This window comes from Triticum aestivum, chromosome 3B, assembly GCF_018294505.1.
Source record: "Triticum aestivum cultivar Chinese Spring chromosome 3B, IWGSC CS RefSeq v2.1, whole genome shotgun sequence".
Classification (NCBI taxonomy): domain Eukaryota; kingdom Viridiplantae; phylum Streptophyta; class Magnoliopsida; order Poales; family Poaceae; genus Triticum; species Triticum aestivum.
In genome coordinates, this window is record NC_057801.1 from 822,632,258 (window position 1) to 822,653,123 (window position 20,866).

A 20,866-nucleotide genomic window follows, 5' to 3' on the forward strand; every position below is an offset into this window, starting at 1 on the left:
TTTGGATTTTCGGAAAGTTGGATTCTATTTAAACAATGGACATCGAAAACAGTATTGGGTTCAGTTTTGGGATTTTCTCAAGGAATTGGATGGAATTAATGATGAGCATTAGGTTTCCTATCGATGAGTTGTGTGATTAATGGAAATTTTTTAAAAAATATTATTATTATTTTAACGAATTCAGAAAATGTGTGCCCTAATTCACAAAAATTTCCGAATTTGTTAAAATAATAATATTATTATTAGGGCACATTTTCCGAATTTGTTAAAATAATAATAATATAGTTTTTTTAAAAATTCTGTTTTATGGAGGATCTGTGTGTTTTTCTGTAGGACATATCGGGTCGAGTGATAGCTGAGGGTCTCAGGCCTGACACAACGAGTGTGGCAAAGGTGATGACGCGGAACCCAGTTTTTGTCATGTCCAACTCACCAGCCACCGAGGCACTGCAGAAGATGGTCGAAGGTCTGCTTGTTATTTTTCTTCAGTACCACAATTTGCAGTATTTGTTGCTAGGTTCGCCTTTAGTCATAATCATAGCATTGTATTTGGTCAATAACTGATGTCGTAGCCGAATATAAAACCCACAATACCATACATCTGAGAAAAGAAATAATCTGAAACTGCAAGTCAGTTTGAACTGAGGAATAGTGTAACTCAGACTAATTTTATTCATCTTGGCTTATAGGCGCCCGAGGCAAGAAATGTACAAGAATGTTCTCTTAAGAATTTTCTGGCAGGTTTTATACTGACATGTTGTTGTCATTCTTATGCACCTCTCATATCTTATCTTCATGGTTTCTTTCTTGTCATATGAATTTCATATACAGGCAAATTTTGGCATCTTCCTGTAGTGGAGCATGGTGAGGTCATTGCAATGTTGGACATTACCAAGTTCCTCTGCGATGCAATTTCAAGAATGGAAAAGGCAGCAGAGCAAGGCAGTGCTATAGCTGCTGCTATGGAAGGGGTCGAACGGCAGTGGGGAAATGAATTTGCAGGTTCCTTTTTCAGTTCTTTAATATGATTAAATTGACTAGTTTTTTTTGTCAAGTATACTTATTTCAATTTTTAAGACCACCCATGGTGCATTCCATTCAGGTCTCTTTGATTAACTAGCTGATGTTACTTCAGGTCCGCACACGTTAATAGAAAATCTTCGAGACCACATGTTCAAGCCTTCCTTGTCAACTATCATAACTGAAAATAGCAGGTCAAATTGCTACTGCCAGAAAAATGTGTGACGTGATTTTGTTTGTTATGACTGAATATTGCTATCGCTTATCCTTTATAGTGTTCCATCGGTGTCTCCATCGGATCTGGTAATTGTAGCTGCCAAAAAGATGAGAGAGTACCGAGTTAACTCAGTGGTTGTCATGACAGGGAACATGCTGCAAGGCATTCTCACGTATGTTTTTTTTTTTTGAACGAAAGGGGGTCACACCCCCCCTGCCCCATTTTATTGAAGCAGAGCCACCAGGAACGACGGTCATACAGAGCACCAAGCTCAAAAGGAAAAGCAAAAACTGCTAGAAAGGACTAAAACCCAAGTTCAGGATCAAACTACAGAAGTTTTTAGGTTGAACAGCACAGAGGAAACCAACTACCAAAACAGGGCAACAAAAGAAGAACAGCTGTCGCGCTCCCCTCCCGATGCCCCTGATCTCAATTGGTCTCAGTTGGTCTCCCCAAGCCTCATCTCCAGGCGATCCGGAGGAGTTCCCCATGTCGCTTGTCCAGTAGCAAGATGCATCGTTGAAGTAGGGTTGCCTGGCCATCGTTGCAGAGAACTTTCCACTGGTGCAAAAAGCAGCTTAGTTTTGCAAGAATGCAATTCACATTCCTCCATTTGCGCCCCTGAAAACAAAATTCATTTCTTAGTTTCCACAAGCTCCATAAGGTAGCAGATGAAACCATGTTCAGAACAGCTTTAGTTTTATGCATATGCCAGAAGGACACAACTTTATCAAAACAAGATACGTTTTCAATTTTGAAGAACTCTGCAACAAAACCCCAAGCATGTTGGGCTACCACATAGTCAAACATCAAATGCTGAACCGTTTCAGGTTCAGAACAGAACAGACAAGAAGGGTCATCTACTTCCCTTCTTTTGTTGTGAATACCAAGCCATAAGAAAATATGTATGTTCTGTGGGCAAAGAATTTTCCACATCTTAGTACTAACATCAGGGATCACACCCCCAAAATTGATCTGATTATAAAAGGTTTTAACTGAAAAGGCCCCACTAGTCTCTAGCCCCCAAATGGGGGTGTCCAGTTCCTCTAGTAGAGGGTATTGTTTAACCAAACAGACAAGCTGGTTCCACAGGTTTAACCCAGATCTGTCAACACATCTTCTAAAAGTTAACTTCAATTCCTCACCATCCCACACTTGAGCTACAGTGCAATCCACTTGATTACAGATTTTGGACAAGTCCCAAAATTGCACTTTAAGGGAACATTCCCCTACCCACACATCATGCCAGAAACTAATGAGTTTACCATCCCCCAACTTCCATTTATAAAAAGTTTTTGCAGCAGTGAGAACCCAAGTAATGCTCTTCCAAAAGGTAGAGCCCCCTTCACTTTTAGCCCACAGGAGATTGGGAGAATTAACTCTATATATGTAAATAAGAAGCTTAGCCCAATCAGATTCAGGGTTGGTAAAAAATCTTTTACCCCAAGAAGCCAATAGGGCCATATTATATTCTTTGATATTGGGAATCCCTAAACCTCCAAAATCCTTCTTCCTGGTAATCAAACCCCACTTAGCCAAGTGGTATTTGTGATGTTCACCCACATCCCCCCAGAAGAAGTGAGCCATCTGAGAGTTAATGGCATTAATTGCCCATTTAGGGAATTTGATCACCGACATCAGGTAGGCCGGAATGCTAATAATGCAAGCACAAAGCAGAATAATTTTTCCTTTGTAAGTAAGATACCTCCCCAACCAGCCAGAAATCCCTTTAATGATCCTGTCAATAACAGGCTGGAGGTCTTCCTTTTTCAACTTGTCATAGTGCAAAGGCACTCCCAAATACTTAATAGGGAAAGAACCTTTTTTACAGCAGAAGATTTGAGAAAATTCCTTAGCTATTGTGTCATCAATATTAATAGTCATAAGATCACTCTTGTGGAAGTTAATTTTCATACCAGAGAGGTTTTCAAAACATGACAGAAGCCACTTAAAGTTTCTAGCTTTCTGGGTGGAGTTTTCCAGGAAGAGTATGGTGTCATCTGCATATTGTAGACTAACCACACCTCCTGGGATTACATGTGGCAAAAGCCCAGAAATCAAATTTTGGGAAGCAGCTTTCTTGAGCATTTTTGTAAAAACATCAGCAACAAGATTAAACAGAAGAGGAGAGTGCGGACCCCCCTTCTTGAGACCTTTCCCCCCTACAAAGTAAGGATCAGTAGTGTCATTAATCCTTACACTGAATGTGCTATTGATAAGTGTGCTCTTAATCCAAGAAATCCACTTGGGGCCGAAACCTCTCGATTGGAGCATTTCAAACAGAAAATCCCAGTTAACCCTATCATATGCCTTTTCATAATCCAATTTTAGGACCAGACCTTGCGAGTCTGATTTTTTCATCTCATGGATTACTTCATGGGCCAACACCACGCTCTCTAATATATATCTCCCTTTAATAAAGGCAGTTTGGTTAGAGGAAATCAACCTACGTCCCACAGGGGAGGCCCGATTTGTCATGGCTTTAGAGAAAATTTTAATACCACAGTTACTCAGACTAATAGAGCGAAACTTTTTCATCTCCCTGGCATCTGGTTCTTTAGGAATTAGAACAATCAGAGCAAAATTCAAACGCTGCACGTCTAACATCCCTTCCTCAAAGTCTCTGACCAGAGCCATAAAATCTTTTTTGATAACATCCCAAAATGACTGGTAAAATAAAAAGGATAGCCCATCCGGACCAGGAGCCCCATGGGCGTATGAGCCAAAGATTGCCTCCTTAATTTCTTCCTCAGAAAAACTTTTTTGTAGTTGATCATTTTCTTCCTGGGTAACTAATTCATCCTCCTCCCAAAAGGAAGGACCAAGACAGATATTATGTTTGTTCTCAAAGCAGAACAGAGTTTTGTAGTAAGAAGCAGCAACCTCTAACATATCCTAGGTGGTATATACAGGACCATTATCGCCAATCAGCTCAGACAAGTGTTTTTTCCTGTGTCTATGATTAGCCATAGCATGAAAATACGCATTATTTTTGTCTCCATCCATAATCCTACGATCTCTGGACCGCTACCACAAGGCAGTTTCCTCTTTACTCCAGATCAAGGCAAGTTCTTTTTTAATCTCTTCCATTCTAGTTTTATCAACGTCATTAATCTGGTTTCTCTCGGCGAAAACGTCCAAGATGTCGAATTCGAGCAAAAGCTCCCTTTTCTTCTTTTTCAAATCAGCTTCAACGTTAATACTCCAGCCCTTGGCTTTCTTCCTAAAAAGCTTACTCTTATTCATCCAGATGTCTATGGCTGTTTTACCAGGAACAGGGGTATTCCACGTTTCAACCACCATTTCCTTAAAATCAGGGTGATCAAGCCACCATTTTTCAAATCGAAAAATCTTTGGGGAAGTCACCCTCCGAGCCCCGGTGTCCAAAATCAACAGGGTGTGATCACTACCCACACGAGGGAATGCATTAACAACTGACGAAGGAAAATGGGCATCCCAGTTCAGGGAAACAAAAACTCTATCTATGGTCGCAAGGATGGGATTATCTTGATTATTACTCCAGGTAAATTTTCTATTAGCTACATTGATTTCCAAAAGACCCCATTTGTTAATCCAGTCATTGAAGAGGTAAGTAAATTGGTTGTTAACAACACCATTATTCTTGTCAGCAGAAGATCTGACAAGGTTAAAGTCCCCTCCCAGCAAAACTGGGTATTCGAGTCCATCCATGATATCATGCAATTCAGCAAGGAATTCAAGTTTATGTTCATTGTAAGATGTACCGTAAACAGCAACAAGTTGCCAGATAAAACCGTCCGATTTATTTTTCAGGGTAGTAATAATGCAGAACTTCTTATTAATAAAACCAGTCACTTTGAATAAATCATTTTTAAGACCCACAAGGATCCCACCAGCTGTGTTAATAGCAGGTAAATAATGCCAATCAAAAGCATTCCTACCAGAAATATTGTTAAGGATGTGGTCATCAATGACCTCTTTTTTAGTCTCTGAAAAACAGAGGAAATCTACTTGATTATTGCAGATAAAGTCTGCAAGGCACTGGATTTTACCAGGTTGTCCAAAACCACGAATATTCCAAAAGGCACCTATCATTTATATCTAAACGGGTGGGATAAGCCACAAGGCTTTTTCTTGGTGTTCAAAGTAGGACAAACCACAGCTGAAACATCAGTGCCAACTGAATCAGCATCTGGAGAGTCTACATGTCAGATTCAGAAAGATAATCATTCGATTCTATCATGTCTAAATTTTCAGGGAGAACAATCTCCGGATTTTCATCTGCAAATTGCAAACATCTACGCTTCTCATTGTTAATAATGTCAAGAATGATAACTTTCTTTTCCTCCTCATTACTACCAATGCATAAGTCCACCTTAGATGAATATGAAGCAAGTTCATTAGGGTCTAAGTTAGCAAATGATTTACCTTTGAAAGTAGCTGGAAGCTCCAGATTCTTCTTCTTCATGTAAGCAGTTGCTTTATCCATAATCTTTATATCTCCATGGTTTCTGGTCATTGGTTTGGTAACAAGCACCGGGCCCCATGTAGGTGAGTTTTTATTGTTGATTTTCTTGACCATAGAGTCTGCCTTTTCCAGGGAATCAAGTAGAGATCTCTTAACAGAGGTCATTGCCAGGGTTAGATCTTCTGGTAAACATTCCATATCCATATTGATATTATCTCCCTCCCCATCAGACTCTTCCATCTCAAATTTACTCAGTTGTTCAGAGCAATAGTCTAGATGGACTGACAGTACATTACTTTTTCCAGATCCCACAATTGGCTCACTCTCATCTTCACATATCTTCACTGGTGTTAAATTTTCATAGCCCTCTGACATCCGAACTTGCATATTATCAACTACGTTAACTGGATGATTTTGAACTGCAGAAGCAGACTCCTGAGACATTTTCTTGCTCAAACTGGTTTGTTTGTTGGTCTTGGAAGGGAAATTGGCCTTATCTAATTCATCAATAGCCTCCTCCTCATCCTCTTGCATACCCTCTTTTTCTTCAGGATCTTTATTTTTGTTTTCCTCATTCTCTTCTAGGTTATCCAGCTCTGGATCATCATCCTCTCCTTCATCGTTCTCACGTATGTTCTTATCAAAATTCGCGTAGTTTTAAATTTTTCCCATCACATTTATTTGTTAAGTACTATCACCAAGATGCTGAGCACACTGCAGTTCCAAGGATTTGGTTTTGCGAGTAGTGGCACAAAATCTGTCCCCAGAGGTGACTCTCGTAGAAAAGGTATGGCAAAACAACTGAAGGAACCACATTGTAAGCAATCAAGATTTGTTTTCCTAAAGCGATGTTAACTTCCTGAAGGTCATGACTGCAAGTCCTGATTGTGCTACATTGGACACATCAATCCTCGAGGCTCTACAATCAATGCAAGATAGAAAATATCGTCATATTCTTGTTGCGGGCAAAAGTAAGTACTGAATTCTAACATCAAAGAAAAGTTCCTTTCGATGTACATATCTAAGTTAAATCTTTGAACAGGAGGACAGATTGTCGCCTGTTTGGACGCTCTAACGTTAACCCACACATCCATCTCCATGGTAAGAATGAATTATTATGTTTCCACTACCAAGGGATGTTAATGCACATTTCATTATGTCTTCCTATTAAAGAAAAGAACAGTACTTTCTTGTAAGGTGAAGCTTTCATTCTGAAGGGAAGTCCCCTGGCACATGAGTTCTATTTTTGTTGCATCAAACTGATTCAGTTGCGATATTTTACATTAGTTGAATAAAATATTCTGTTAGCTATGATTGTTTTCATAAAACTATACCATCCAATACGTTTTTTTGGCGAACACCATACAAATACGTTGTTTTTATTTCTCATCACCATATAATCCCAACTTTTTTTGTGTTCTCGTTAGGTCGAGGGAGCCCCTGGACCAAACGATGTGGCAAATACCATGGTTCAGAAGTTTTGGGATTCAGCACTTGCCTTGCATCCTGCAGAGGAGAATGACTGGCATAGGTTTGTTCTTCTTCGACTTGCATATAATCTTACATTCCTGAAGATGGTTCAATCAGTCTTCTGTTATATAGTGCAGTGACGAATCTCGTACGGTAGCCTCAGATAGTGCTGAAGGAAAGCAAACACCCCCTCATGTTGGCAATGCATTCTCTTTCAAAATTGAAGACAGAAAAGGGCGGATGCACAGATTCAGTTGCGGTTGGGGCATTTCTTATCGTCTTTTCCTTATTGCGGTTTACTGATGAACTATGATAAATTTGTTTATCTGCCTGAAGAATTTCTGATAAAGTTCCTCCTTTCTGCAGTTTCAGAAAGCTTAGACGAGCTTGTGTCTGCTATTGCATACAAATTAGGAACAGAAAACGAGAAGGGGAATGTAAACCTTCTGGTAAGAGTTTGGGCTTTGACATTGAGCTTTGTTTATTTAGTACTGTGATCCTCTTTCTCCAAGTGAGAAATTAGGGCGAGCAAAAGCTTGTAGATGGGTTTTTTCCTTTAATGTAGGACTTGCGGCCCTCTATATCTTCGATCTTTTCACATCTCACTTACAATTGTTTCGAACAGTACGATGATGATGAAGGTGACAGAGTTCTTCTGGCTACCGATGGTGATCTCGTTGCAGCGATTGAGCATGCCAGATCAGCCGGTTGGAAGGTCAGTTTTTCTCTTTTTTTCTCTAGGCCGGCAACTTCATTGCTTCGCATGTCGTCTGCATCCTCGCTAGTTATGCCGCAACCTAAGCGCAACCGATCATTTTTAGTTTCTTCGTTCTTCTTCTTCTTTTTGCAACTTAGATTCAGTAATTTACTTCGAGGTTCAGTCTTTTTTGGCATTTCGTTTAGCTGTTTCAGGTTCTGAGGTTGCACATAGACGACGGGTTAGAGACGGGCACAGAGTCCACACGGACGTCGTCTGTAGATACCTCGACGGCAGGGACAGGCTGGCCGTCCCTCCGGCTAGGTAGAGTGGCCAGCACAGCTGCTGTTGCTGGGGTCGGGGTAATCGTCTACTTGAGATGCTCTCGGCAATGACTTCAATATACATACCTCAGACGCAAAGAGCTCAACACTGTATAGATTTACTAGGCAGGAGGAGGATCACACAAATCACGGCGGCAATAAGGCTCTTGCCAAGCCTCTACACTGAATTTTTCTCCAGGGTTTGCAGTCATTATAAAATGACTTCAGAGAGTGTTTCTTCTTCTTCTTCTTTAGTGATCAATTTCTCCAGGGTTCAGCTGTTTTTTCTCTGACTTTGGTTCATCCTGATGAACTAACAATAACATGAATTAGTGTTTCTTTTTGCGCTGGAACACTAATCAGTGCTTCACTCTCTATATATAAAAACAATTGTTGGTTGTTATGGCTAATTGACTGATTTTCTCTTGTCAAAACAAATTTATTACTCCCTCCGTCCTACAATGTAAGACGTCATTATGGGAAAGAGAGAGTATAATTTTCTTCTTCTAATAGCAAAGTGACTGTTTGTTGCAACGGATAAAAAGCAGGCTGATACATGTACACAAACAAGAAACAACATCCTATTTTTGGTATATATCACCAAACATATGTTAGGGTCACCCAATGTTTATCCCTCCTATTTGTTTTGATGACGTGGGGAAGGAGTGATCTGGTCATCAGGGCTAAGGAGTTTTATAGAAACTAGGTATGTGCCCGGAAGCTTTTTTTTTTTAATAAATAAAGGTCAGGGCTGTCTTAAGGTAGAAGTGGATGTAATTCCACCTTATATGGCACGGGGCACACGGGAATCACCGGACTAGAATTTTGATTTCGGCGCTATTATAATTTGGTAGTTTGAGTCATGCATGATAAGTAAATTAAATGAGCGGCGTGCAGGAACGTGTGGTCAAATATGGCGTGGAATTGAGTGACGTAATTCCACATTATTGCGAAAGGTAAGTTAATTAGAATAGAGATATGGAACAGAGTGGCAAGGTCTTTTTGCTATAACACAATTTTCCTCGTATGCAGTAAATGCAAATTGGGTGGTTTGCAATGACGAGTGACACACACTATTATGCCCAACTGGGTCTTTTAGAAGTAAAAAAAAATAGTGAGATGCTATTTTTAAAGACTAGACAATTGCCCGTGTGTTGCAACGGGAATATAAACATTCTAGTAGATTAGCTCGTGACTGTATGTCTATTATTATATTGATGCGCTAAAATCTTAGCAAGTTTTTGTATGCAATCGCCACGATTTTCATGCCATTTTATTGTTAAGCACTTATTTTGTAAGAATTTAATTACTTACCAAACAAAATGTGTTTTCTTATAAGTTAATAAAACATGAGGGAATTGATTATATTTTTGGTAGAATTGATGGAGAAAAATCATAGATGAGAGAAAAAAAATCAAAGAGGAAAAGTAAATAGTGGCACATATATAAAGAAGGTTAGACGAAAGAGAGATGAAATGGGAACCTTGCGTTCTTTTTAAGTAGTAGAGATAATAGTGAGATGCTATTGACCGTGCGTAAAGACCTCAACGGAGGATCGTGCCCAATTGGCCAGGGTGGGCCAACAATGAAATTGTTCATTAAAATTCAATTATTTTTAAACATTTTTACCGGAGCTCCTATTAGCGGATTGCTGAGCAGACAGTGACCCGACCCACAGGCCGGCCCATCTAGCGATATGTCCCGAGCATCTTACTGTAGCAGCATGTTACTCTACCGGCTCGGAACTGCAGCGGTTCTTTTCTTTATTTCTTTTTTCTTTCTTTTTCGAAAAATAGTTTTTAAAAGTGACATATTAAAATGCCAGATTTTTATGAAATTGTGAACTTTTTTCAAAAGCAAAAAATATTTGCAACCTGGATCGACTTTTCAAAAAAGCAAAAACCTTTTATAATTCCAAACATTTTCCTTTTTTTTAACTTTTGATAAATGCGAAAAATTTCTAGAAATTAGATTATTTTTTGAAAAGACAAATAATTTTTCAACACATTTTCTATTTGTGAATTTTGTTTTTAAAACACGTATAGTTTTGGAAATTCATATTTTTTGGAAAAATGAACAATTTTCCAAAGCACTTAAACTTTTCTGATATTTTTTATTTTACAATGAATAAACTGGAAAAAATGATCCGAGAAAAAAAATCTAAAAAACATGTAATAAACAACCAATATAGAAATATTGTTCCAAAACCAGGTCAAGAACCTCCTGGAAGGTTCTCACAACTAGATCAGTTGATCGCCTTAACGGGGCGACCAAGCTAGATCACTCGCTCGCTGCGGGCATCGACATTACGACGAAATGAGCGGCGAATAGGATTCGTTTTCTCTATTGCCGCTCGTTGCGGCAAAGTGTCGCCACAACGCACATGCAACGCTCGAGATCGAGCGAAGTGGGCCGTCCAGTACGCAAGGCTTTCTGTTTCCGGTTTTGGGTGTTGAAAAACGTAGTAGAAAAGAAAAAAATCGCGCCTACGATTACCCAAGATATGAAGATGCATAACGGGTTGGGATCACAATCGTTACCGTCACCTAGTTACGGCGGAAGAACAGCGTGTCGGTGTATATCGTACTTGAAGTCCCTCGAACCGTCGATGAATGATTCCTTGTACGACCCACAAATAGTCCTTCGAACCGAAGACCGAAAGTACGACCTCTCTACTTGGTTGCAAGCATGCAGCCTTCATGATCCGGCAGTGCTTCTCCGTCCAGAGCTAATCATCACCGGAGAATTATAGGGAGGAGGTTAGAACCACACATGGCTTCTAATTATGAGGACAGGAGGATTAACCTAGTTCTAATTTGTCAACTAGGATCACTAGAACTAGAACTAGAAGAAGTAGAGGAGGTTCCAAAACTTGTATATCTCAATGGGCAAAATGCCTGATATGTATAGGTTAGAGGAGAGGGAGAGGGCAGCCACCAAGGAAGGAAAGTTTCACTTCGGGCTCCGGCCTAGGGAAGGAGGATTTGGACTCCTCCCCAACCCCAATTAGGCCTCCTTCCGTAGGGAAGGAGGTGCCTCCCCACTTGGGATTTTTTGGCCCAAGTTGCCTTCCACCTCTTGTTCTTTTAAGGCCGTTGATGTTAAATTAAATAAAAAAGTATTCTATATACTTTCAAACAGTTTTATATATAATTCAACATCCTCAGAAACATTCTCCACGTATATTTATCGGTAATACCCAATATTCACCAAAACCCTTCCAGTGACCCCGAAACGCTTCCAGATCCTCTCGGTACTATTCTGAATACAAATGAAATAATATTCGCGTCTCGAATAAATTTGTTCAGACTTTCAAAAAATGTTTGTGGTTTTCAATTTTGTTCCTGTTTTCTTAAAATTGTTCGCGCTTTCAAAATATCGTCCGTACTTTCAAAAAATATTCTATTTTTCAAATCGTTCAAAGCTAAAATGAATGCCTACAATGGGCATTCCCTCCTGCTTGCAAAAGTAGGGATCACTTGAAGGATGCCCAAAAAACACATAGGGTGTTCGGGTAGGCGAGAAGGTTCCCTCTGAGAGCATGTTGTTTCTCGACATTCTTGAAATGACTCCAATTTGTTTCCATGGCTTTATATGACCAATTTAAGGCGCGATGCGAAGTTGCTTGGGTTTTTGACATTTTTTGCATTTTCTGGAGTTCTCCCGGTGAAAAAAGACTGATAAATGACCAGACATGTAGCATCTTGCATACATCATCGGAAATCGTTCAAATCTGACATGGATGCATACGATGAGCATGCCTACCTTATTGCAAAAGATGAGGTCATTTCAAGGATGTCCAAAAATAGTCCATGTTGAATGAATGGTGTTTGGGTAGGCCAGAAGGCTCCATCTGAGAGCATGTTCTTTCTCGACATTCCTTAAATGGCCCGAATTGTTTTACATGGCCTTGTATGACCAATTCAGAGCACTATGCCAAGTTGTTTGGGTTTTCAGAAAGTTTTGCACTTTCTGGAGTTTTCCGCGATGAAAAAAGGCCGATGTGTTGCAACTTTCATACAGTGTCGGAAAATCGTTAAAACCTGGTAGGATGCCTCATATGTCTGTGCCAAGCTGCTTCAAGAAGTTGTGATCATTTATCCATGGTCCAAAAACACCTTCAGTTAAGAGGAGTGTGCTAGACTAGACTAGACTAGACTTCTTAGAAAATTTATTTACTTCTTTCGAAATGCAAACATTTAAATTTGTGAACAAATAATTCATAAAATGGAACTTTTTTGAAATTCTAGAACATTTTATAAAATTGTAAACAGTATTTGAAAAAGAAAATTAGTACCCGAAACAATATTTAAATTTTTAAACATGTTTCAAAAATAATAATAAAGTAAAAAAGGAGACAAATGAATGAACAAAAAAACGAAAACTGTAGCTGTGGTGAGTGGAGCTATATACACAACCAACCAAGCCCACACGAAGTAGCGAGTGGAGCTCGCTCTGTGCACGCCACATGGACTGACCCGGCCACGAAGGCCCAGACCCGCGCTAGGTCACACGTGCGCCCAGCCGTCCATAGCACCCATAGCACCCAATTTAGTCCCACCCCACTGAGCTACGGAAATGGGGGCACAGAGCTGAGAGCTCTGCTATATAATGTGAGGGAATGTCATAGTAATACAAAGAAACACATTTGACAAGTTTCTCTGTGTAAACTGATTGTAAAAAGTTCACGATTTGATAATACTTCATATATTTGAAGAAAAAGTTCACATGATTGAAAGAAGTTCATTTTTTAAAAAGTTCATCAATTTTGAATTAAAAATCACAAATTAAAAAAAGATCATTAATTTTAAATTTTGTTCACAAAAATAAAAAATGGTTCACCGATTTTGAAAGAACGCTCACGGATTTGAAAAGTTCACCAGTTTTGATTGGAAAAAGTTCATATATTTGAAAGATGGTCATTGCTTTTAAGAGACAATTCGTCGCTTTTAAAATCAATTAATTGTTTTTCAGAAAAAAACCACGAATTCGAAAAGATTTCAGCAATTTTGATTTTTTTTGAGTAATTAAAAAAAAACTCACCGGATATTGACAATAGATTATGGATTTTAAAAAAGTTCATCGATTTTGATAAAAAGTTCATGCAGTTCAAAAATAGTTCATGATTTTTTTTAAGTTCACAATAACTGAAAAAGTTCACTAATTTGAAGAAAAGTTTGCGAATTAAGAAAAGAAAAGAAATAAATAAAAATTTGAAAAGGAAAGAAAAAGTCATAGAATAAACGGCCAAAGAGAACAAAAAACCAGAAAAGAAAATGATACATGTTACATTTGCCACAAAAGATAAAAAGACAAAAAAAACAGGACAAAGTAATCTGGCGTAGTGGGTAGTGCCTATAGGACTGAACGTGGAGGTCTCAAGTTCAAATCTCCCCCATTATGCAACACTCGCGTATTTGTTGAAGGTTAGAAAAAAGTAAAAAAATAACTAAACGGGCCAATCCAAGGACAGCGAGCGGGTGTGAACCAAGTTGCGCAAAACCCTTAAAGCAACAAATAGGGATTGGGGTCTGCGTATACGGCCGGCGAAGAATTTATAAAATATGACCATCATGCCCTTTCTTATGAAGAGGTATGGACTAATTTGAGCCGTCCTTATATGAGGCATGTATCGAAGCAGAAGTGATAATAGATTTATCCAGATGCATATAGAAGACATGGATATGCTTATCTAAATGCATATAGAAGACATGAGTAAAAATCTCAATTTCTTTCTATTTTAATAAACCGTAACCTGCGTTTACTATTATCAACCAAAATACCTCATTCAGTTATGCTACAGAAAGAAGAAAAGTCAAAGATGGCCAGAGGCTCTTGTTGCATTCAAGCTTCCCTCTTGCTGCGGATGGTCAAGAAAGGACGGCCCAGGCTCATCCAAACGCTGACTTTTGTTCTTGGAACGACTGCCGCTCAGCTCAAGTGTATCCGCCAGAGTCTGCAAAATCTGCTGACAAATTCTACCGCTAGTGCTACTACATTTCTAGTACGTACTACTCCATTCCTTCCTAAATATTTGTTTTTTTTAAGATTTCAACAAGTGACTACATACGAAGTAAAATGAGTAAATCTACACTTTAAAATATGTCTATATACATTCATATGTGGTAGTCCATTTAAAATTTCTAAAAAAACAAATATTTAGGAACGGAGGAAGTAGTAGCTTTTTTGACTCGTCCACGCATGCCGATCGAGCTGTATTCACACTGGCCGCACTTGGCACAGCTACCAGCGCACGGGTATAAAATTGTAAACCATATTTGAAAACAAAACATTTTTTGGTATTCCAAACAATATTCAAAGTTTTTACACGGGTTTCAAAAAGAATAATAGAGTCAAGAGGAGGGAAATGAGTGAACGAAAAAACAAAAGCTGTTCCTGTCGCTAGTGGAGCTACGGACACAACCGGCCAAGCCCACGCCTCAGTAGCGTTTACTATTAGGGCGATGATAGGCGCCGGTCCGCGCACAACCACCCGATCTATTCGTACGCACCCGTTGGATTCGGTCCTTCCCACGTCATCTTCTTCCCTCGCACTGCTCGCGAGTAAAAAAAAGGGGATCCACGACTCCACGTGCTCCCCACGAGCACACCACCCCCCGTCCTCCTCCTCCTCCTCGTGGTTCTGTCGTGCCCGACAAGCTCCGGCGAGGTCCCGCCGCCATGGCCGTCTGGATTGTATCATGGCCACCAATTGATCCCAGGAGCGATTCACCATGGATGCAGCTCTAAAAAGGCCGGATCCAGCGCGGGGGCGCCGTAATTGAGGCATCCCCAGCATAATCTGCCTCCGGCTCGCCGTGGCCGTCGCCTGGCTCCGTTGGGTCCAACAAAGTAGATCCAAAAGCAGCAAATCCTTACTGATCGGTTGAAGCAAAAACATTATAATGTTCCAGCAAAAAAAGACATTTTTCCAGCAAAAATCATCAACTGGGAGAACTTCGGTGGTTGATTTGTAGCAAATAAATTTGCTAGTTCCAGCAAAAATAAAAGCTGGTTCCAGCAAAAAAAGACTCCGCAGGGACACTCCACCGGTTTGATTGTAGCAATAGAAAGAAAGATTGTTAGCAAAAAAGTTTGCTAGTTCCAGCAAAAAAAAACCGCTAGTTCAGCAGGAAGACTCTAGCGGTTAGATTGTAGCAAAAGAAACAATGTAGGAAAAGAATTGCTAGTTCCAGCAAAAGAAAACACTTGTTCCAGCAAAAAAGACTTGTTTAGGAAACAACAAATTGCTCGTGGGTGCTGGTTCCAGCAATCCAGCTCGCCGGATCCAACAACCCAGATCACCGGCTGCAGCAAAAAAAATGAGGGTTGCAGCTCGCGATCGTCGCCCTCCCTTCATCAGCGCAGTAGCAAAACGCTCTGCCGGTTCAAGCAAAAAAATTCAGCCAGTTGCAGCAAAAGAGTCACAGATCGCCGGTTCCAGTTCACGTCTTCTCCAGCACAGACGGGTACCAGGCGCAGCACCTTTGCCCCCTCATCTCCACGGGAAAGGGGCAGTGGCTTCTGGAGCTCCACGGGAAGAAAGATGGGAGATGGAGAGAGAGGAGGAGGAGGCCACCGGGGAAGAGAGATGGCTTCGATTGAGAAGATAAGGAGAATGAGAAAAGGAGGCGAAGGAAATGAGTGGAGGAGAGTGATTCGGGGGGAGAAAGAAAAAGATAATGAGATTAAGCGGTTACGGGGCCCACGAGGGAGCCTGTTGCAGGACGCACGATGCGCCTGGGAGCGAACGTGTGGCCTTTGACCGGCCGAAATGTTAGCCGGTCGGCCGGCTACGATCGTTTCCCTTACAATAATCAACCAAATACCACTCTATAAACGCTTTTATATTAGTTTACGGAAAAAATACCTCATTCAGTCATGCAATAGAAAGAAAAGTCAAAGATGCCGAGAGGCTCTTGTTGCATGCAAGCTGCACCCACCTACCAGGACTCGGTAGTCGATGGGTACCATATATAGGAAGGCAGAGCTTCCCTCTTGCTCGGGATGGTCAAGAAAACAAACGCTGACTTTTGTTCGTTCAACGACGGCCGCTCAGCTGAAACGTAGCCGACATGGACTGCAGAGTCTGCGGACAAATTCCACCGCTACATTTCTACGTACTGGCTTTTGACTCGTCTACGCATGCCGATCGAGCTGTATGCACACGGGTACCAGCTACCATCGCACGGGTATAAATACGGCATCGGTGCAGCGCAGCTGTGCACATTAGCTTCTCCAAGCACAGAAGTAACACACGCACCCTTCCTTCCTTCAGGCTTCAACTATGGCTCTCGTCAGGAACTTGGCTGCGCTCCTGTGCGTGGTGCTCGCCTCGCTTGCGTTCGTCGCACAGGCCGTGCTTGCCGCCAGAGGTATGTATCAACTCTCGACCCCCTCTCTTTTTTGTTCGAAAATAGTGATTTTTTTCGAATGTCTAAGGTGATGTCCCGCATGTCTAATGCTGCAGGTGATTTAAGCAACGTGAAGCGAGACGGTGTGAGGGGAACCTGGGCGTCCCCTTCCTACCAGGTGCGGCCGGGGCCGCTCCCGCGCTATCCTCCGAAGTAGGATGGAAGCAATCTATGCCAAGAACGGGAATACAAGTATGCCGCTCAAGAGTAATTTAGTTATTTGTCACTGAGCACTGAGCGTTCGCTGCCGATATAAAGATACCGAAATGCACGATTGTATTTGTATGTTACTCCATGCGTCTCATGATATAAGATGTTATTACAATCGTATGCGAATAAACAACAAGGAGCAACCTGTGTGCCTTGCTGTGTGTCCCATGTCCGGAGACTGTCCGGTGCTGAGTCTATTTGGGTCATGTTCAAGCTATTACTTATTAGAATCATGACATGAAACCTGTCTTTGCGTTGTTTTTTTACCACTACTTGTACCTTGAATGAGCAGTACAAGGAGAAAAGGCTCAATGAATTTACGCGGTCTCTCCACCCGTGTGTTCAATGCTTTCCCTCGTGAGCACAAACGCCGGTTTTCATAGTGTTTGTGTGAGCCGACTCTCGCTTTCTAATTTTGGAGATCTAAATCTCATCCAAGAAGCTGAGATTTGCCAACGGGTCCTTTTGAGACTTCCATCACAAACCGGTCCGAGGCAACATGTGGACTTGTCCCGTTTGAATCTGTTCTTCTTGCCTGTGGATGTCCAAGCTATTTGTCGTATATGGCTATGTCCGCGTTTTGGGGATGATTTCATTGCCTGGAAACCAGAGAAGAATGGCCAATTCACAGTTTGAAGTGCTTACTGGCTAGCTGCGGTGGTCTTCCCCATGCCTCCGAACCCGACAACGTACATCATGTCGGAGCTGTTGTTTTCGTCAGTCACCCACTTCTAAAGATATGATTGGTTGACTATAGACGACGCATGCATCGTTTTATTCCTTGTTCGGCGCGAAGCAAACAACAAATAAGAATCGAGCGATGCGAGACGAAAACGCGGTAAACCAACCAGCAAAACGAACCCCTTTCATTTTTTATTTTTCTCATCTCATTATAATAATATTATAGAAAAAGAAACGAGCGGTACGTGCATGTTTTTTTTTCTAAAAGAAGAATTTTTTTTACCACAGATGACGCCCTGTACGTGTTCTTCCTCCCGGCCCCGTAGGTAGGTCGTTTGTCTTCCTTTCTTCTCCTCGCCATCTAGCAGTCAAGCTCCCACCCAATTATTACATGTATTTCACTACTCGCCCGACCTTGTTTGTTGCGGGCCCGCCGCGATTTCCTCCGCCGCCGTGTCGTATGCATATGTCTTCCTCGCCCCGCCCCGCCCAGCATCTCCTCCTCAACCTGCACTAGCCGACGAGCTCCTCCCCTCCCCTCAGGATGCATCCTCCACCATGGACTTCTTTTAAGGGAAGACGCCAGAGAACTGGAAGAAACATACAGTAATTTTTGACACCAAACATGTTCGTGCCTTTTATATGCGTGCAAAAGTTCGTGCCCAAATGACAAATTATGTGCTCCGGTAGAAAAAAAAAAACTAAATGTGCCCTTAAAAGTAAATTTGGATAAACTTTGAATTGTGTGCACTTAATTGCCATCCCACTTAATCTGTATGTTTTGCTGGTTACTACGCAGGGACACGTTGGACCATGGTTCAACAAATCCTCTATCAAAAGAAGACTTGAAAATAGCAGTAGTGACACTTTGGCTATGTTACTTCCGATAAATATCATTGTACCAGTATAGCATATACAACCTCTGTAAATTGCAAAAGCGTATTACATTAAGTTAAGGAGGGTGTAGTGACAATCCTACATTGAATCTCGCAAATGTATTATTAGTTTGCATATCATCGTAGGCATTTGGAATGAGCAAGCGTACCTTACAACTTTTGAAAGCAAGCCGCTGGAGGGCAGGAGTGTTGTGTAGAAAACGGTCCGTCACCAAGGTTACAGTCGTCCAGGGTCAAGCTTTTGAGGTTGGGGAACACACAACAAGCTTTTGAGGTTGGGAAACAAGCAACAGGGTTCATCCAGCACAGCCTCCAGAAGCACGTTGGACATTCATAATTATGTGTACCATCAACATTTCATGGATTTGACCGCTGTGCAAATGCGCGTGCGTGTGTGTGCGCGGGTGTGCGTCTGTGTGTGCGTTACTGTGTGTTTATCTTGCATAAAATATTTCTATTAACATTAAATATTCTATGATAAAATCATACCAAAAAATCATAAATGGACAAGTACACAATACATTTCCAGACGGATAGACATATGGTGTCCAAGAAGGTCATTTGAGTAACAACAGCGTAATGTCTCCACATCTTTCTTGATAAACAGAGGGGCACGTACCAAACAAAACGAACAAAAAAAAACACAAAACATGTCCTGTTTCCCTGTCTTCATTTGGTGACTGTAGCCCGAGGTAGATTCCTTTTTATCTTGGACCTCATCTTATTGTTTCCACGAACAATTTGCACCAATTTGAGGTTCATTGCCATTGGCGCGGTCTCTAAACCTTGCTCTTCATCACTCTCCCGTGCATATGGATCCTCTTGCCACTGCATGCACACACCGATGAAACTAGTTAGCAAACATATTAATTGTGAATTAATTGAATATACGACAAAGTAATAACTACTTCCTCTGTTTTTGTTTGTTTCGCATATTAACTTTGTCAAAGTCAAATTTATAAACTTGACCTAACTTATAGAAAAAACTACTAACATATACTCCCTCCATTCCTAAATATAATACCTTTTAGATATTCTAATATAGACTACATACGGAGTAAAATGAGTGTATTTACACTCTAAAATATATCTATATACATCCGTATGTAGAGCATATTGAAATCTCTAAAAGGGCTTATATTTAGAAATTGGAGGAGTACATCACAAAGTCAATACCATTAGATTAATCATTGAATATATTTCTATATCATATAGATTTGTTATTATAAATGTTCATATATGTTCTATAAACTAGATGAAATTTTATAAAGTTTGACTTCAGCCAAAGCCATGCGGAGTGAATAAAAAGGAAAAGGAATATTATTGGCCAAACCATAAGCTTATGCTACTGTAGACTGTCCTATTTTTTATTTCCGCCTAGCATACCTAATAAAATATCCCTAAAAGGCCACTTAAAATTTAAAAGATTCTGATTTTTCACACCATATGTGTTCATGTCTTTTATATGCGTGCAAAAGTTTATGCCGAAAAGATAAATTATATGCGCTGGGGTGGAAAAAATAAATGTGCCTTTAAAAGACAAATTTGGATAAACTTTGAATTGTGTGCACTTAATTGCTATCCCACTTAATCTGTATGTTGTGCTGTTTATTATGCAGGGACCAGTTGGATCATAGTTCAACAAATCCTCTGTCAAAAGAAGACATGAAAAATATATAGCACTACTAACACTTGGCGATGCTACTTCCGTTAAATACAATTGCGACAATATAGCATATATATAGTACAAGAGTAATGCTAGACCTACGTAAATAATTGTACGGGATTAACATAATGAGGCGGTGGAGTATGATAGGAGATAAGGGGAGGATGGGCCCACCCCTTGAAAATCAGGGGGCAGAGAAAGTTTAGTTTGGAAGTTTACGTAAAAGTTGTGGTAGCTCTCCGTAGATGTAGGATTTTCGTATAGTACAGATGATCATACATTGAATCGCAACTGCGTATTATTATGTCACATGTCATAGGCAATTAATCATACCTTGCAACTTTTGAGAGCAAGCCGCTCGAGGGCAGGAGTGTTGTGTAGAAAACGCCAGAGAGTTTGCAGTCTGTCGCCAAGGTTACAGTCGTCCAGGACCAAATTTTTGAGGTCGGGGAACACGCGGCAGGGTTCATCCAGCAGGGCCTGCAGAAGAACTGCATGCGTACGTGCCATTTCCTGGAAACCAGAGAGGTGCAAGCTGGTGACATTGCACAGATAGCCGAGGAGGTCACACAGATTGCTGATCACCAGACGTGTAGTGTCTGGTTTGTCTTTGTCGCGGTCGTCCCAGTACAACGGCTGAGGAGTCTCCTCGAGTAGGCGGATGGATGCTTTGGCAAGACAAGGTAGCTCCCCAATGGTGATGTCCAAGTTGGCGAGATGGGCGAGCGGCAACTCGAGCCGCAGCGACACCAGGCCAGGAGCGGCGATGTGGCCAAACACCTCGCTTCTGCGTGGAATCGCCGGGGAATCGTAGACGACAGCGAG

At 41.0% G+C, this 20,866-nt stretch overlaps 1 protein-coding gene across 1 annotated transcript; it reads left to right on the top strand.

The window, feature by feature from the left end:
• Positions 1 to 339: 339 nt before the first annotated feature.
• LOC123068026 (CBS domain-containing protein CBSCBSPB3-like) lies at positions 340 to 8,246 on the top strand. Its single transcript, XM_044490552.1, has 12 exons — positions 340 to 466; positions 832 to 1,002; positions 1,136 to 1,214; positions 1,296 to 1,409; positions 6,405 to 6,471; positions 6,550 to 6,655; positions 6,727 to 6,785; positions 7,112 to 7,215; positions 7,292 to 7,413; positions 7,521 to 7,603; positions 7,780 to 7,869; positions 8,067 to 8,246. The coding sequence occupies exons 1-12, from the start codon at positions 397 to 399 to the stop codon at positions 8,244 to 8,246; spliced, it is 1,245 nt and encodes a 414-aa protein (XP_044346487.1). The 5' UTR covers positions 340 to 396.
• The last annotated feature ends 12,620 nt before the right edge of the window (positions 8,247 to 20,866 follow it).

What these genes read in the sequence shown, in the direction of transcription:
- LOC123068026 (XM_044490552.1), top strand. Translation starts at nt 397, where the DNA reads ATGACGCGGAACCCAGTTTTTGTCATGTCCAACTCACCAGCCACCGAG. An exon ending in TATTCTTGTTGCGGGCAAAA is followed by an intron (nt 6,656 to 6,726) that starts GTAAGTACTGAA and finishes ATCTTTGAACAG; the next exon opens with GAGGACAGATTGTCGCCTGT. An exon ending in CCAGATCAGCCGGTTGGAAG is followed by an intron (nt 7,870 to 8,066) that starts GTCAGTTTTTCT and finishes TAGCTGTTTCAG; the next exon opens with GTTCTGAGGTTGCACATAGA.